The sequence below is a fragment of the Balaenoptera musculus genome, chromosome 10 (genome assembly GCF_009873245.2).
Source record: "Balaenoptera musculus isolate JJ_BM4_2016_0621 chromosome 10, mBalMus1.pri.v3, whole genome shotgun sequence".
Lineage (NCBI taxonomy): Eukaryota > Metazoa > Chordata > Mammalia > Artiodactyla > Balaenopteridae > Balaenoptera > Balaenoptera musculus.
Genome location: NC_045794.1, coordinates 942,176 through 959,590, shown reverse-complemented (window position 1 = coordinate 959,590; position 17,415 = coordinate 942,176). Strand labels below are relative to the sequence as shown.

The following is a 17,415-nucleotide window of genomic DNA, read 5'->3' as shown; positions in this document are numbered from 1 at the left end:
GGCAAAATGAGGACTATAGCCCGGGAGACAGCATCTCGGATAACTCTGAGAAACTGCTCCAAAGAGGCAGGGGGAACGTCAGTACGTATGTGATTTTGGTGAAGGGGGAGTACACGCAATGAAGCACATATTTTCTGCAGGAGGTTTCTGCTCGTCTCGTGAAGGTTACTGCTGGTCACGAGGAGCAGACGTCACCATGAAGGATCTTAGTGCTCTTCTAGATATGAGGAGATGCAAGAATTGGGCTCATAAAATCTGCTCCTGAAAACACCTAACTATCTGAAGACCTGCTCTGCCAGTTTTTCCCAGAGCACAGTGCCTCATTTCAGCTCTCCACCCTGAACTCCTTTCAGGGGGTGTTGAAGGTCAGAAGCTGCAGCGGCTCATGATTTAATCCTTGTAGAGGTAGATGGCAAGTGCCAATTTGTAGTTGACGCTATTTAAGATTGGATGTGAGTTTGTCCTGAAAACTCGTTTTTCGGGGGGGGGAAAAGTCTTACCAACTTTGTCTACAATATCACTGAGCTCGATCGCAGGAGAGAAGCAGAGTCCCACCCCGGTGAGAGCAGGCACCTGAGCGCCGTGGTCCAGCACCGCCGGAGGCCGCCCCCCGCTAGGGACCACCTGGGCCCCTGTCCCATTGCCTTGTACCCCCTGCGCCCTCCGCCAACCCTGTTGTCACCGGTGGTGTGTCTGGAGCATGGAAGCCTCCACAGTGCATTGGGAACCATCGTTTTCTGACCCCCAGGCCTTTCTTCTCCATGTAGTGACTCTCCTCCGCCCCAGTAGCAGCAAACGTCCCTGCCAAGGTTTGGTGCTCCCTGAAGGTGGCGTCCCCGCCCCCTCAGTGACGGGGGTGAGGTCAGGTCAGAACACTACCCCGTGAATCCTTTCTTCCCTCCCTGCCCTGTAAGCCAATACCAGGTCCTCCTGCAGCTCCCAGGCAGCAAGGCCCTCCTTAAATGTGCCCCTTGCTTTCTAATCTCAGAATAGATTTCAACAAAGGTGTGGCAGCAGGACTTTCCACCGTAGATAACAGAAATAACAGAGTAGAAATATAAATAAAGTCAAGCTCTTCAGAAGGCCGTCTGGGGCGTGTGGAGGGTCCTAACAACAGAGTCTTGAGCCTGGGGACCTGGGGACCTGTGACTTCGTGCAGATATGAGTGCAGGTGTCCAGGACGACAGCCATCCCCCACCCCGGTTTCTGTCCCTAAGCGGGGGCTCTGTCCTCAGCCACCCAGTGGGTGTCCCTACGGACACGACCTGCGAGTACCTCGAGGCGTTTCCTGGCCGAGCCCCGCTCCGCAGGGCGCCCATGCTGGTGACAGGGCCTCCTCCAGACGCCCCTCCACCCTTTCTCTCTCCCCTGCACTCGCGGTCAGGGTCAAAGGCCTGCTGACTCCGCCTCCAAAGCCCATGCCACCTCACTGTCCGCCTTCCGCAAGTAAAGCTGTTGCCTCCATCCCCTCCAGCCCGACGGCTGGCCACGGCACCCCTCTTACCGTCCCCCAGCTGGACGTTGGCCTTGTGGCTGCTCTCGTTGTGTTTGGTTTTCTGGAATCAGATCCCCTCTCGACGCAGGGCCCCCGCAGTCTCCCGGGCACCCTGTTCTTCCCTCCTCACATGGTGTTAAGTTGGTAAATGTTTGGTCAACGGAATTACCAAATATATCTGCATATTCTCTCGGTATCATGAGGATAAAATTGGGGACAAGCTATAAACCCGTCCACCACTGAACTCTAAAATGTGAGCGTTTCCTTGGGATCATCCGGCTTCATGGTTGTCAACCATGGTTACACATGAGAACCATCTGGGGAACCTTAACAGACAGCAACGGTATTTGGGGGTTATTTAAAAATTACTCAACTCCAAACCATCAGATTTTATTGGGTTGGGGCCCGGGGCCTGGTGGGTTTTTGTTGTTTTTTTTAAACTTTCCCCAGGTGGTTCTATGCACAGCCAGGTTTGATGAAAGTCGCTAACCAGAGGCCATGGGGGCAACTGTCCCGCAGCCCATGCATGAGCTTTCAGGGCCCACGTGTGGCGTGAACTTGTGTGTAAGGTGGGGGCAGTCTGCCCGTTGTTCTGAACACAGGGTGTAACCTCAAAGGACTCCACGGCCTCCCCTTCAAGGCAAGCATCTCTGGTCCAGATTCACCTCCCACTCTTCACGGACGAGGCAGCTAGGGGAGCGCCGGCGCCTGGGCTGCAGGCGGGGGGAGGGGACGCCGCTGGCTCTGCCCTCATCCGGTGTCAGTCCAGACGCCCAACTCCAGGGTCCTTGGTTTTCTCCTGAAAATCAGGACAACGCCTGCTTTGCAGACTTGTTTAAAGGGTCTGGGAGAAGGCATGAGAAGTGCCGATACGGTACCAGGCAGACATGGGGTTCGCTAATGGTAACCATTACTAGTCCTAGTAATACTAGTCTTAAGACTTGCAATACTACTTCTATTGATGCCGTTACTATGAAGTTAAATAACCTCCCTTCAGCTTTAGGCCAGACCCTCACACGAGGCTGGCCCTGATCGGGGTCACAGGCCAGGGGGCCACGGTCCCAGAGAACCAGGGACCCCCCCCCACAAAGGCCACACCACCAGCCACAAGCTGGTGACCTTGGTGGGACGCTCGTCTCTTCGGCCCTGGTGAGGTTGGGCCGGTTCAGGGGAGGAAGGTGGCCACCGGGGGGCACGTTGGCCGGGGACCTGAATTCACAGCCGCCTCCCGCCCCGCCCTCCTTCTCTGCCCCTTTGCAGCCGCTACTGGCGCCGGTGGAATCGGTTCTGCAGGAGGAAGTGCCGCGCGGCCGTGAAGTCGAGCATCTTCTACTGGCTTGTCATCTTCCTGGTTTTCCTCAACACGCTCACCATCGCCTCTGAGCACTACAACCAACCCCACTGGCTCACGGAAGTCCAAGGTGAGAGCCGCCCGGCCGGCCCGCAGTACTCGGGCCGACTTGGCCCTGTCCCGGGGCGGGCAGGCGGGCCACGCCGGGCACACCTGGGCCTGGCAGCTCGTGAGCCGTTAAAACACACTAGCTCACTCTACACAGACGGGGCTCCCCTGGCCAGGCGATGCCCCCCCGCCTGCCCCGGCCGTCACCGTTGGGTCCAGGAGACACGGTCACGAGCTCTGGCTTGTTGGGCTACGTCAGACCTTTGGCTGCCGCCCCTCCGCCCCCAGTGGGTCTTCAGTACCTGGGGCCTCAGCATGGCCTCCAGGTGTGCCGGCCGAAACCTGTGAGGGGCGGTGAGCACAAAGCCAGGGAGAGGACGAGCGTGGCCTGAGCACCGGGAATGTCCTCGGTGGCAGCGGGTCCCACCACCCCTACTGGGCCCCGGAAGGGTCTCCCCGGCCAGAGCCCCGGCGCCCACCCAGGGGTCAGGCGGACACGGCCTGGACCCGGGGTGTCGCCCGGAACCTAGCTGGGGCTCGTCTCCCGGTGACAAGGGCAGACGAGGACCCCGGCTCCCGCTCTCGGCTGGTCAGTCTGGGCCCATGGCTCCCCGTCGAGCCTCACTGCTCGTCTCTGGAAAACGGGCGTGGCAGCAGCCCTGCTGCCTGGCAGAGCCGCTGCGAGGAGCAGAGGGTGGGGCGGGGCGGGGGCCGTGCTGGAGGTCTGCTGTGGTTGTGACTGGACCCCTTCCCACCACGTCCACGCGGGGCGGGGCGTGTGGCGGGATCGAGCTTCGGGGCTTCCCCGCAGTGACCCGCCACGCTCACCTCCTCTCCCCCTCCGCTCCCCCGTGCGGGTCCCTCCAGACACGGCCAACAAGGCCCTGCTGGCCCTGTTCACCGCGGAGATGCTGCTCAAGATGTACAGCCTGGGGCTGCAGGCCTACTTCGTGTCCCTCTTCAACCGCTTCGACTGCTTCATCGTGTGCGGTGGCATCCTGGAGACCATCCTGGTGGAGACCAAGATCATGTCGCCCCTGGGCATCTCCGTGCTGAGATGCGTTCGCCTCCTGAGGATATTTAAAATCACGAGGTGCGTGGCCCGTCACGCCCCCCGGGGACCCAGGGGAGGGGAGCCGCTGGGTCCTGGAGGGTCTGTCCTGGGCTCGTGTATTCGCCAGACGGAGCGTCCTTTACAGGGTCCTTTGGCTGCTCATACAGGCAGTGCAGGGGTGGCAGCCGCGGGGCCTCCAGGGGCATCGGGGACCCAGGCTCCTCTGTCCCTGCTTCACCAGCCCCGGGCCTGCCTTCCAGCGAGGTCAAAGGCGGCTTCCGGAGGCCGAGCCCTCACCTGTGGGCTCGAGGCAGGAGGAGGGGCTGCCGGCTCCTTCCCGGGCTCCCCCGGAATCTCACCTATAACTCAGTTCTTGGGGCCGCCCGGCAGCTAGAGAGGGAACCTGCTCTTGTAGCTGGGCCTGTGCTGAGCGTGTGTGGCATGAAAGGCAGGCACGGGGCCTTGACACGCCCCCTCCACCCGCTGCCCGCCACCCACCTGAAGGCCGCGGTCCCCTAATTCCCCCGGGACAGGCGGGGCGGGGACGGGCAGCCACTCCAGGACAGCAAGTTTCCACCGTGTGGTGACCCATTCTGGGTGGTGAGATCAGCTTATTGGATCACGACCATCATTTTTATTGAAAGATAATCCACGTACTATGTAATTCACTCTTTAAAGTGTACAGTTCAGGGTTTTTTATGTATTTGCAGTTTCACAGCCAACACCACAGTCCCGTTTTAGTGCGTTTCCATCCCCCAAAAGCAGACCCCATGCCCGCTCTTCCCTCCCCCACCCTCCCCTCCAGCGCCCATCACCACCTTGCCTCCGTCTCTACAGACCTGCCCTCTCTGGACGGTTCATGTCCATATGATCTGTGCTGTTTTGTGACCAGCCTCTTCCGCCTGGCCTGATGGTTTCAGGTCTCCCCCATGTTGTCCAGGGATCAGCGCTTCATTCCTTTTCATGGCTGAGCTGTATTCCATTATACGGATATACATCGCGGTTTGTTTATTCGTTCATCTGCTGGTGGACGTCTGGTTTATTTCTGCCTTTTGGTTCCTGTGAATAATCCGCTAGGAAGCATCGTGCTCAGGTTTTCGTGTGGACGTGTTTTCACGTCTCTTGGATACAAGGAGCAGAATTTCTAGGTCACGTGATAAGTCTATAGTTAAGGTTTTCAGGAAGTGCCAAACTGTTTCCCAAAGAGACTGGACCATTTTACATTCCCACTGGTGATGTATAAGGGTTCCAATTTCTCCTCATTCTCATTTTTAATGAAAGAATGAAATAGGGTGGAAAACATCGGAGTGCCTCACGTGAATGTAAACACGTTTCATAAAAATCCCCGAGATCGTGTCTGGGTTGCAGTATAATATGCATTTCTCACCGTGGGTTGCGGTCTTCCTTGGAGGGGCACGTCAGAAGCACCTGAAGGGGAGGGGTTCCAACTGTGCCCCCAGGACAAGCCTCCCATCCTAGAGTCTGATGGGGGGAGACTGGGTGTCAGTGAGATCCTGCTGGGAAGAGTGGGGTTGGTATCGTCCGTGCCAGGCCCTGGACTTAACCGTCTCTGCTCAGAGTGCTCTGAGCTTGTGGCGGGGGGCGGGGGGCTGCAGGGCACCTGGGTGTGACCGTTCTCTTCCCAGTTCCCTCAGCAGCACCCCTGCCCCAAACACACCTGCTCCCGTGGGTTCGTTGAGGGTAGGGTGAGAAGAGGCATTTGAAGAGTTGAGTTCAGTGCCAGGCACAGAAGGTTCTTGGCAACCGAGCGTTCACTGTGACTCTAATTGTAACTGTTGTCGTTATCAGGAGAAGGAGGAGGGAGGAGAGAGCTAATCGTGATACACACACACACGCTGTGGCCGTATTTGTTGGTCTGCCGTGTACACACTGTCCAGCTCTGAGAGGCAGGAAGCGGGTTGCATGGTGTGGGCTGGACCCGGGAGGAGCGGACAGTCCAGCTGGGGAGGCGGAGTCCGCTCCTGGCGGGAGACAATGAATGGGCTGGCAAAATGGGCAGGGGGGACATCTGCTCTGGGAGGTTGGGGACAGGAGAGCATCCCTGGGGAAGCTTCAAGGTCAGAAGACAGACTCAAAGTACACGCAGGAGTTAAATCCCCAAGTTGGATACTCCTGGGCAACACTTGCCTCGCCCCTGCCCCCGGAAGGAGCTCTTCCTGAACGTCTGAATATCTTGGCACCGCAGAAAATCCTCGGTTCAAAATGAAAGTAGTAGAAACATCGGGACAATCCTGGTGAATGTACATCAGCTCTTGCTCTGTGCCAGATAGCCTGACGCCAGTGCTTGCCTGCGTCTGCCCTGTAAATCTTCACCATCACCTATTAGAGAGGGTGCTGTTATCATTATTCCCATTTTCCAGATGAGAAGACTGAGGGAGTTCAGTCGCTTGCCCAGGGTCGCAAAGCTGCTCAGGGGTGAAGCTGGGATCACAAGGCTCTGTGCCCCGACCATGACCGTGGGCTGCAGGGCTGATGGCTAAACTCTCTTTGTCTGTCTCCAGAGACAAGACGTAAAGGATTTTGAGTGATTCTGCTTGCTCCTCCTGGGTCTGCTAAAAGCTATTTTTAACTTGGAGTTTCAGGTGCCTCTTAAGTAATTCTCAGAAGTCCACATGCCTGGGGCTTTGTCTTTGTTTTTTAAATTCCTATAGAAAAGAATTTTGCTCCCAGATATTGTCATAGCATCTTGAAGAGACTTAATATTCATTCTGTTTCTAATCAACAATTTATCTATTTCTAATCTGAAAGTATTGCCAGGAAGTCATTTTTAAGTCTATCTTTGTCAGTGAGCTTCCTGAAGCCCCTCCACAAGAAGGATTAGTGGTATTTTCAGATCTCCATAAAGTCCATAAACAGAATAATTTCATGGTCTAATTGGAAGTTACTTTGGCAAAGGCCATCATCTTCCTGTTTTCCAGTCTCCAAACTGTCTGGGGGCTTTTGGAAGACAACAAGGAGTCCAGGTGTGGGAGGGTCCCATGCCCCCTTCTAAACCTCCTCTCCAATACACTCCAGTGGCCAGGAAGTGCCTAAAATAGGGGCTTGGGGGTGGGCGTGCTGGTCCCCTGAGACGGGTCAGCCTGGCCCCGCCATGGAACAAGTCTGTTTCTCCCTCTTCTCTTAACATCGCTTGGAGGAAACTTTGCAACATTCCACTACTATTTTTAACAATGTTTTCTGGACCAGTGATTGTGATTTTCAAACCTAGATGACCTCCTCAAGGGAGCTCATTAAGAACCCATCACTCTAGAGATTTCAGCCAGCAACTCCTGGGGAGCTCCAAGCCGGTGGCCCAGTGACCTCACTTTGAGAAACTCTGGCCTGATTTTCTGCAGCTGCCCTTTGTCCTCTTTCTTGTCTAAAAATAGGAAGCTTTGTGTATAATTGGAAACTTGATTCTTCCCTCTCCACTCTCTCCGCTAGACAGTAGCCCTGACCCCGTTAAGACGGTGCTTCTGATGGCTCTCGACTGAGAAAACTCATAAAGACCTAATAGGAATCCAGCGAAGTTTTAAAATTGATTTTAATTTTATTAATTTCTACACACCTGAACACGTTTGAGGCTCTTTATTTAGAGTGCTAGGATCCTTGGATCCACGGATCCCCTCCTGTAGTTCCAGGCTGCCCTCCCCCCACCCAGGGCCTGTGGTCTGAGAGCCGGGAACACCGATCTAGACCATGGTTCTCAGCCGTGACCTCATGACCCTTCAGTATGTCCAGAGCCACTCAACAGTGTGTGGCAGGCCATTTGCTATTACTAAGAGCTAAAATACCAAAATCTATGAATGGTTTCTTTTTTACATACCAAATACAAGTACATTCCGTATTGCTCTTGTAACACCCTCCTCACTCTTGGTCACTTGCGTTCCTGAAGGCTTTAATGAACGAGCAAGAACCAGGTGGGTTTACAAGTGATCCGTGGCCCCTGCGGGAAGAGAAGCCTTTGGTTTATGATGACAATGAGTTGCTAGCCTGCTTACATTTTTTTGGCGCTTTGTCAGAATCTGAGCATGCCTTAGGAAGTATACAGCCTGTAGGCATATCATCCATCCTATGGGTCTCATTTTTTTATAAAAAGACCGGGAACCCTGCACCAGGCTGTCAGTTGATCACTGGGTATTCACAGTGCTATGGGTGGGGAACGGCAGGGTAAGAAAGTCTGGGTACCTCTGGGAGAACAGAGAGGCACGCACGCGGCCAAGATCTTTGTCATCTTTGGGTAAATGACCATGGGCCTTCCAGCCGCGTGATGGATGGGGCTCTTTCTCCTGCTTTGGGGCTCTCTGGGGCTCTAAATGTTGCCCGGTTTCAACATCTAGTTTGTCTGCTGTTTGTCAGCCCAGCTTGACCTTCACTCTATGAGGAGGAAGAAGAGCTTCAGTTTGGTTAGATCTGGGTGTGGCTCCAATGTACTCATTACGTCTCATTTTTTATACAGTTGGTCTTCACGTGCGCCACAGTCCGTCCAGCCCTTGCTGTTTTCCCTCTTAAACCCTAAATGCTTCTCTTTCTTCTGCTACTCCTCCCCCGCGGCCCCTTCCCCGTCCCTGAGATGTGAGCTCAAACTGACGCAGCACAGACTCACTGGTGAGTCGTGACCGCACAGAGGCCCGCAGCCCCAAGGTGCGAGCCTTTTGCAAATCCTCCAGACTCTGAGCGCCTCCATGTAACAGCCGGTCTGGCCACGAGCATCAGACCCTCCCGGCCCCCTTCTCAGGGCCCCAGGGAGGCTCTGAGCTTCTCACGGGCCACTATTATAAAGGTAACTGCGGCGTCCGCCCAGTTGCCGGGCGGGGGTCTATGGAGAAGGCAGCTCAGACGCTAGAGCCCGCGGGCCGGCCGTCAGTGAGGAAGGTGCTTGTTCTCGGGGGTTAAGGAGACGGGAGGACGACGTCTGGCTCCCTGTCTCACCCCGACACAACCACAGGGCCGACTGGGGACTCTGAGAGGCTCACAGGAGCACCGCCTAAATCCCACGGTCAAGGCCAGGACACCGTGCCGGTCGTGATCAGCTCGCATCCCCCAGGGGGTTCTGCTCCCTGTGTGACCGAGGCCTCTCTGGTGCAAACAGGGAAGACAAGGACTTTGGGTTTGTTGCCCAGGTGGGGTTTGGCTCGGGAGTGACGGACATAAACTGTGCATCTGGCCCCGGGGCGGAGGGCGGGGTGGGGACAGCAGGAGCTCAGCCGGCAGGTGTGGCCTCGTCCCAGACTCTGACCGCTGGGGTCTGGAGTTCTGTCCTCATCCTCCCGGCCGAGCAGATGCCTGTTCAGCCTCTAGCGTCCGTCCAGGCTCCGGTGCGTCTTAGGGGACCAGGGCCCAACTTCCCTGAGGTGGTCCTTGGGCACCACCGTGTCCCGCGGCTGCACGGGGAGGGGCTGAGCTTCTCCCTGAATGGACCCCTCCTGCTTCCCCACGTTCTCCCCCGAGACCGTGTCCCTCGCCCACTCCTGCCCTCGGGACGGGGGTCAGCAGGCCCTACCACAGACTCAGCGCGGGGCGTTTGCTTTGAAACACTCCACCACAATAGATCAGTGCCGCCAGCACTGAGAGGCTTTGTTTTTGCTCCTCAGGACAAGGACGGTTGGGACGGGTGTAAATTTAGTGATGACCAGAGAGGCAGGTGGGAGAGGGGCATTTGCAGAGCTCCAGAGCTGTGGGTACCGTTATCAGGAACATCTTTTCTCTATAGCAGGCTCGGGGCTCCGCTCTGTACCCAGAGCGCAGAGGGTGGCCCTGAGCTCTTTGAAGCAAAGGTTCATGAGATAAAAGTTCCGGTTCACGCAAGGCCTGGGCTTTTTCCATCGTCAGGAGACGGGAGCGTTCCACGGGCACCAAAGCCAAGGCCGACGGAACAGGGAACAGGATGCACGTAAAGTTCCCTGAGCAGGTAGCACTTAGACCAGGAGGCAGAGGGGAGGGGACGAAAGTGAGCCAAGCGAGGGAGTTTCAGTCACAACGAAAGCAACGGGGGAAAGCCCTCACTGGCGCCTGCTGTGGGTGGGCGGGGCCGGGTGGGCAGGACACGCCTCTGGGGAGAATGATTCCGGGCCACAGGAGGGATGACGAGAGACCATGACCCCAAGGGTGACCCGGCAGGGGAGGCGAGTCTCTCGAGCGGCCTGTGCTTCAGGGGCTGAGACCCCCAGTGCTGGAGGGTTCTTCTGTGCACATGGACGCACGCGGGTGTCATTCTGAAGAGGCGGGGCTTGGTTTTTCTCAGTTTCTCTACAAGGTTCAAGACCTTGAGTCCTTTGTTCTGCTGGTGCCCACTTTTCTCCGAAGCGCCTTCTTTTTTGGCGTGAGTGTGTGTATTTCAGTCTTAATCAATTAGCATGAAAGCCCCCTTCGACGGTGAATATGCCGTCAACCCTCCAGTTTACCACCCGCCAACCTTCCTGGAGGGAGAGGGATCCTGGGACACGGGGCCACAGCGGTCACAGACATCAGGACCAGACTGACTTCGAGAAGGACAGAGGTGCAGGATCTGCAGGGCCTTCTCATCGCCCCGCCCGGAGGCTGTACCTGGCACCTACAGTCCTCTTTGGTATCAGTGTTGAGGAGAACCCACCCTATTCCCTGCCACCTGCCATGGCGAGCCAGGCCCCAGATGCCAGCCGTCTCCTCTGAGCTCCGCGGTATCCCACGGCGATCCCCGTGTCGGTCTTCCAGGGAGTGCACGTAGGGATGGACGGCCTTCCGTCCAGCGAGCGGGGTCCCTCGTGACGCCAGGCCACTGGCGCCAGCTCTGCTCGGTTAGTGCTGCTCCAGAGGCACAGAGCACAGGTGGCAGGCCACACGCGGGGACCTCCACCCCGTCCTGCTGGACGGGAAGCCACAGGGGGGCTGAACGCAAGCAGCGCCCACAACCACGACCTGGTGCAAGGGCAGCATCTCCTCAGCCCAGGTGTGTCCGTGAGCAGGTGGGCTGGGTCAGGTCCTTGGGCGCAGTCTGCCTCGTGAACCAAGGCTGGCAGGTGCCCTCAGACCTGCGGCCACTTGTTCTGAGCCCCCGGGGGGGACGCTCTCCCCAGGGGAGACTCGTGTTCACACTGCTCTCTGGAATCCTACCCAAGCGTCTAGAAGCCACGGCGACCCTACTTTCTACGTAGCAAATTGATGCATCATAGACTTTTTTTCTTTTTTCCTTTTTTTTGAATCAAGGCATACAGTTGATCCTTGAACAACAGGGGTTTGCACTGCAAGGGTTCACTTCCATGCAGATTTTTTCACACTGCAGGTCTGCACAGTCCGAGGTTGGTTGTATTCAAGGACACCGACTGTCAAGGTATTCTCGGGTTTTCAACCGCTGAGGGTCGGTGCCCTCACCCCTGTGTTGTTCAGGGGTCCACTGTAATTGACATGTAACATGATATTTGTTTCAGGTGAACAACATAATGTTTCCGTATTTGTATACGTTAGGGAATGATCACCACAACAAGTCGAGTTAATCTCCGTCACCACACACAGTTTTTCCTTTCTCATGATGAGAACATTTTAAGCTCTATTCTCTTAGCAACATTCCAGTGTAAAATATAGTATTGTTAACTGTAGTCACCATGCCGTACATCACATCCCCAGGACTTATTTGTTTTATAACTGGAGGTTTGTAGCTTTTGATCCCCTCACCCAGTTCGCCCACCTCCCCCCACCCCACGCCTCTCGGGACCAGTCTGTCCTCCTGACACATAATAGTGTGACGAGGGGTCTGGTGGTGGAAGCTCAGGAACCCCCGGATCTAGGGAAGCCACAGGATCAGAAGTGACGTTGAGGGGAGGGCGAGAGCCATTCCTCACCTTTGAGCAAAGTGGGTTTGACTCGGGTGAGTGTGAGACCCGCCCCCCAGCCCTGCTCCACACATGCGGGGTCTGTGTCCCCTTGCCTTCCCTCCATTAAGTACAAAGGTGTCATGTTGAAGATCTGCTCCTTCATCCAGCAAAACACTCCCAGGGCACCTCCCTTGGCTGTGCTCCCAGCACAAGCCCTGCTCTCTGGACCGTCCCCCCGGAGGCGAGGAACGTGTAAACTGCAGGCTGGGGACCGGGTGGCTCAGGAGGGCGCTGAGCAGGACCCGGGGCACTGCAGGAGTGAGCCCTGCAGACCCCGGGGCCGGGCCGGCCAGCGGTGGGGATGCAGGCGGGACAGTGGGGGGCCGGGCTGCAGCCTCGCAGGGGGTAGCAGGGGAGGTGCCGTCCACAGGGTCTGTGGGGCCTCGGGCGGGGCCTTGGAGAGCGTCCTGCTGCCCGGCCGAGGAGGGGTCGGGGGTCACAGGGCGCCAGGAGTTGTCCCGTTGTTGGGGATCCTGAGAGTCGGAACGTGGCAAGGGGTGTCCGCCGGGTTTCTCACTGTTAATGTGCCCTTTCCCTCTGTGATTACGGAGTAATCCATGGAGAGATATCGGGGCCTGTGAACGCCCTGCTCCCCAGAGACCTTCCACCCATGACGGTCTGTACCAGAGTCACTGACTCGTTCTGTCCTTCGTTCGTTCATTCATGCATTCATTCATTCCTGCTGTCCGTTTGATACCGTCTGTAAAGCAGACCCCTCTCTCCTTGCTTTAACGTCAGTGGCTTCGATTTTTTTCGGTGTGTCATAACTTATTACTGTCGCTGAGAGCGCCGGCTGCAGTGCGTTCGCGGCTTCTCCCCTGGGTGGTGGGGTGAGCAGCTGCAGGGGGCGGGGGCAGGACACTGGAGACGCTGGCCTGGGTGGCAGGTGCCGGAGGGGCTGTGGCCTGGCCCCGAGGACGGAGTTGCGGCTGCGGGTGTGAGGGCACCTGGAGGGCGACCCCAAGGGTCTGGGCTCGAGCCAGAGACGGCGGCTGTGCTTCACTGCGATGGCGTGATGGCGGGGTGGGCCACGGGGGTCGGTCAGGCCAGCGGCTCGTGCTGGGAACCCCCCATCGGCTGAGAGACGGCCGCGCACCCCTCGGGACATGGGAGCAGGAGAAGAGCCTTCCGACCAGAGGCTCGGCCCCCGTAGGTGGCTCAGTAGGCCTCCTCCACCCAGCGTCCCCAGAGGGTCTCCACCACCCCCATGACGGGCGACACAGCCATGCTCCATCACAGCCTTGTCTCCCACAGCCCAGGCCCGCGGGCCCCTCCCGCTCGCCCTGGGCCACACCCCACCCCGGCCAGACCTCCTCCCGCACGGTGACTTTCTCCTTCGGGTCTGGGGCCTCCTTGGCCGGCGGTCCTGGCCCGTGGCCGGCAGACAGCCTGAACCTCAGCTCTAGGCTGGTCTATTTCCCTCACGTCCACGGGCCACGGGAAAACTAAGGCACCAACTTTTATGGCCATGAAGACTTTCCCAGAATATTCTGTGCAGTTTAGGGGCTGTGTGACCTTAACCCCCAGGCAGACACTGTCCACCCCCCCAGTACAGCGGGATGTTCTCGTTACAAATACGCTCCGGAGTTTCGGTTCCTAAATAGCGGCTTGTGACGGGGGCTGGGTGCTCGCACAGCAGTGATTCATGGTTCCGAGCGGGGCCTGGGAATCGGCATTTAGAAAATGGTTTCCCACCCCCTACCCCCGGCATGTCATCTCCAGACAGGTTTGGGAGCTTTCAGTGTAAGAGGGGAGGGCGTCCTAGCCCCACAGAGGTTCTCTAACTCCTTGCTTAAACAGAACAATTAGTACAATCTCTAGCCAACTGGGGCCAGGCAGCCCGTCACACATGCCAGGTCGCACAGACTCTATTTGAGGACAGAGATGCAGGGGATGGAAGGAGAACCTCTGGCCTCTGCCCTCAAGAACTCAAGCCTATTTGGGTGAGACAAGGCTGTCACAAATGTGGAACAGGTAAGAGCCTTTCTAGAGCAGATACAAATCAATGTATGTATTAACATTCCGCGAACAGAGGGCGTGTGGCTGGCAGGCAGGGTAGAGGCGGAGCAAGGCTGAGTCTGAAGGAGAAAGAGCGTGAGAGACTCCAGGTTGGGGAGACGCTCATGTTTACACCCAAACTGTTGGCCCATCTGCTCCTGTCGCTTACGGAGCCGTTCTCCGGAGAGAGGTGCCCGGGCTGGGGTGCCGCTGCCAGGCTGCAGCGGGGGGTGGTTTGCAAGGCACTGTCTCGAGCAGCAGAAACAGCTCCCTGTCTGCCTTGGTGAAAAGCCGGGAACATCTAAATGGAGGAGGTCAAGGTTGTGACCTGGAAGGCAGCTGGGTCGGGCTAGCGCGCAGGGAAGTGAGACGCACTTGGCCAGATGGGCGCGTGTCCCTTTTGCTGCAGTGCGTGCCTCACCCTGAACAGACCCTGTCTCGGGTACCCAAGCCCCTTCCAGGTCCATTCGTGTCCCCCCACTTCCCCAAGAGAGGGCTTTTCCCCACATGTCCCCGCGGTGAAGGGCGTCCGCGCTCACGGCAGAGAGATGCAGGGCCCCGCCAGCCACAGGCCGTCCTTGTGAACTGGGTGCGTTTGCTGCAATCCAGGGTCTCCCAAGCTGGCCTGCTTACCAGAATCCTCTGCAACCCTTGTTCAAAACAGATTTCTGGGCCCCAAACGACAGCTATTGAATCAGACTCTCCAGAAGAGAGGCTTTTTAAACAAACCAACTCTGTGGACCGGGTGAATTTGGGAAGCCTCAGTAAACCACACACCCCCTCTTACCCACGGGTGACCCAGGCCACCCTCACACATGGGCGGCCCCATTCATGATTGGGCTGGGCTGAGGGCCGCATTCTGGAAAAAAAATTTTTTAATGTGTTTTTCTGTCTAAAGATCAGTAGTGATAACAATAATTACTAACCTTTATCACCTGTGTGCCAGGCACTATACTGGGGTCTTTTTTTCAAATGAAGAGCTGGAATTATATTTTTTCTAGTTTTACTGAGAAATAATTGACATACATCAGTATCTACACTTAAGGTGTAGAGCATGATGGTTTGTTTTATATACATTGTGGAATGATTGTGACAGTAGGTTTAGTTAACATCTGTCATCTCATAGAGACAGTGTGAAAAAAGAAAAAAATTATCCTTGTGATGAGAACGCTTAGGGTTTACTGTCCTAACAACTGTCACATATAGCACACAGCAGTGGTGGCCACAGTCATCGTGCTGTACACTACGTTACTAGTATTTATTTATCTATAACTGGAAGTTTGTACCTTTTGACGCCCTCCCTCCTGTTCCCCCTCCCACCATCCCCGGCCTCTAGTAACCACAAATCTGATCTCTTTTTCTGTGAGTTTGGTGGGGGGTTTTGTTTGTTTGTGTCTGTTTTTGGATATTTAGATTCCACGTATCAAGGAGGTCATATGGTATGTGTCTTTCTCTGTCTGACTTATTTCACTAAGCATAATGCCCTCCAAGTCCATCCATGCTGTTGCAAATGGCAAGATTTTCTTCCTCTTTACAGCTAAATAATATCCCATTGTAGATAACGTACACCACATTTTTCTTTCTCCACTTCTCCGTTCATGGACACTTAGGTTGTTTCCATGTCTTGGTTATTATGAATAATGCTATAGTGAACGTATCCTTTGGATATGTTCCCAGAAGTAGAATTGCTGGAGCGTATGGTAGCTCTATCTTTAATTATCTTGAGGAAGCTTCATTCTGTTTTCCACAGCGGCTGCACCAACTTACATTCCCACCAACAACGCACAAGGGTTCCCTTTTCTCCACATTCTCACCAACACTTGTTATCTCTTGTCTTTCTGATGATGGGCATTCTAACAGGTGTGAGGTGATACCTCGTGGTTTTGATTAGCATTTCCCTAATGATTAGCGATGTTGAGCATCTTTTCACGTGTCTGTTGGCCGTTTGTACGTCTTCTTTGGAGAAATGTCTATTCAGATCTTCTGTCTGGTTTTTTTAAATATTTATTTATTTTTATTTGGTTGCGCTGGGTCTTAGATACGGCATGCGAACTCTTAGTTGTGGCATGCGTGTGGGACCTAGTTCCCTGACCAGGGCTCGAACCCGGGCCCCCTGCATTGGGAGCATGGAGTCTTAACCACAGCGCCGCCAGGGAAGTCCCTGTCTGTTTTTTAATAGGATTATTTGGGGTGTTTTTTGTTTGTTTGTTTGTTTCGCTATTGAGTTGCATGAGTTCTTTGTATATTTTGGATATTAATCTCTTATCAGATATATGGTTTGCAAGTGTTTTTTGCCCATTTTGTAGGTCGTCTTTTCACTTTTTTGATGGTTTCCTTTGCTGTGCAGAAGCTTTTTAGTTTGACGTAGTCCCACTTATTTTTCATTTTGTTGCCGTTGGCGGGAGTGGCTTTTTAAAAATTGTTATCGCATGTAATCCTCCCAATAACATAATGAAGCGTGTGCTGCCGCTGCCCCTATTTTTTCAGACGGGGGGGTGGGGGTGCGCAGAAAGAAGGGAGGTTAAGCAACTCGCCCAAGGGCACGTGCAGAGCTGGGTCGGAACCAGACTCCTGACCCGGGTCTCCTGAATTAACTCACTCACGCTCTAATTGTGAGCTGGCCAGCCAGGTCCCACCACCACGCTGCCCCAAGGACAGGGCCGAGAGGAGGGCGTTGCAGCCGGTCCCGAAGCCCCTGGTGGGTGGGGCAGTGGGACGAGAGGTGCTGGAGGCTAACCCCGCCCCCCCGTCCCCAGGTACTGGAACTCCCTGAGCAACCTGGTGGCGTCCCTGCTGAACTCTGTGCGCTCCATCGCCTCCCTGCTGCTGCTACTCTTCCTCTTCATCATCATCTTCTCCCTCCTGGGCATGCAGCTCTTTGGGGGGAAGTTCAACTTTGATGAGATGCAGACCCGGAGGAGCACATTCGATAACTTCCCCCAGTCCCTCCTCACCGTCTTTCAGGTATGGACTCTTCTCTGCTGGGATTGTGCTCTGGGGGGAGGGCCAGGAGCTGGGGTGGGGGGGGCGGGGGAGGCAGAAGCTTCCCGCCCACTCCCACGGGGCAGCCAGAGCCAGAACAGGTCGGCCACAGGAGCCCAGGACAGTCTGTAGCTCTCCTACCCCGACCCCCAGGAAATTCCGCTGTTGGATGGACCACTGGGGAAAAAAAAAGATCCAATTAAGCGGCTTAAAACATGTTTCTTAGCTGTGGAAACCTTTATGCAAATACATTCTACATGGAAGCCCAAAATATCAACAAAAGAAAGTGGACGGCCCTTGCTGGGGAGGGGAGGGGGACGGGTGTCTTTCCGACCCTTCACGCTTGCCCCCAGGAAAATACGACTACCATCGAATTTGTGACTTCACGGATATGTTGGCTTAGGGCCAAGCTAAAGTAGCACTTAAGTTTAAAAGTAGATCGATTTACAGATTAAACTGGGTAATACGTGGATGTTGCCCAAATCTTAAAGATGGTACCCAAAGTCCTCACGTTTGGAGGAAACCGGGGGACCTGGGGCCCCTTAGTGGACACGCTCACCTTGATGACTTAACTCGAGGGTCAGCCACTGAGCACTGTACCTGGGGGTAGGAGGTGTTTTGCCCAGGAAGCTCTTTT

The 17,415-nt window shown here is 55.6% G+C and overlaps 1 protein-coding gene across 11 annotated transcripts in view; it reads left to right on the top strand.

Moving 5' to 3' along the window:
- CACNA1C (calcium voltage-gated channel subunit alpha1 C) overlaps nt 1–17,415 on the top strand; it is a 557,739-nt gene that overhangs the window by 452,705 nt on the left and 87,619 nt on the right. For all 11 annotated transcript variants that reach the window (XM_036865102.1, XM_036865108.1, XM_036865106.1 and 8 more), the window contains exons 12-14: nt 2,756–2,916; nt 3,762–3,987; nt 16,553–16,760. In XM_036865102.1, the coding sequence (XP_036720997.1) occupies nt 2,756–2,916; nt 3,762–3,987; nt 16,553–16,760 (595 nt within the window). The remainder of the gene's footprint in view (nt 1–2,755; nt 2,917–3,761; nt 3,988–16,552; nt 16,761–17,415) is intronic.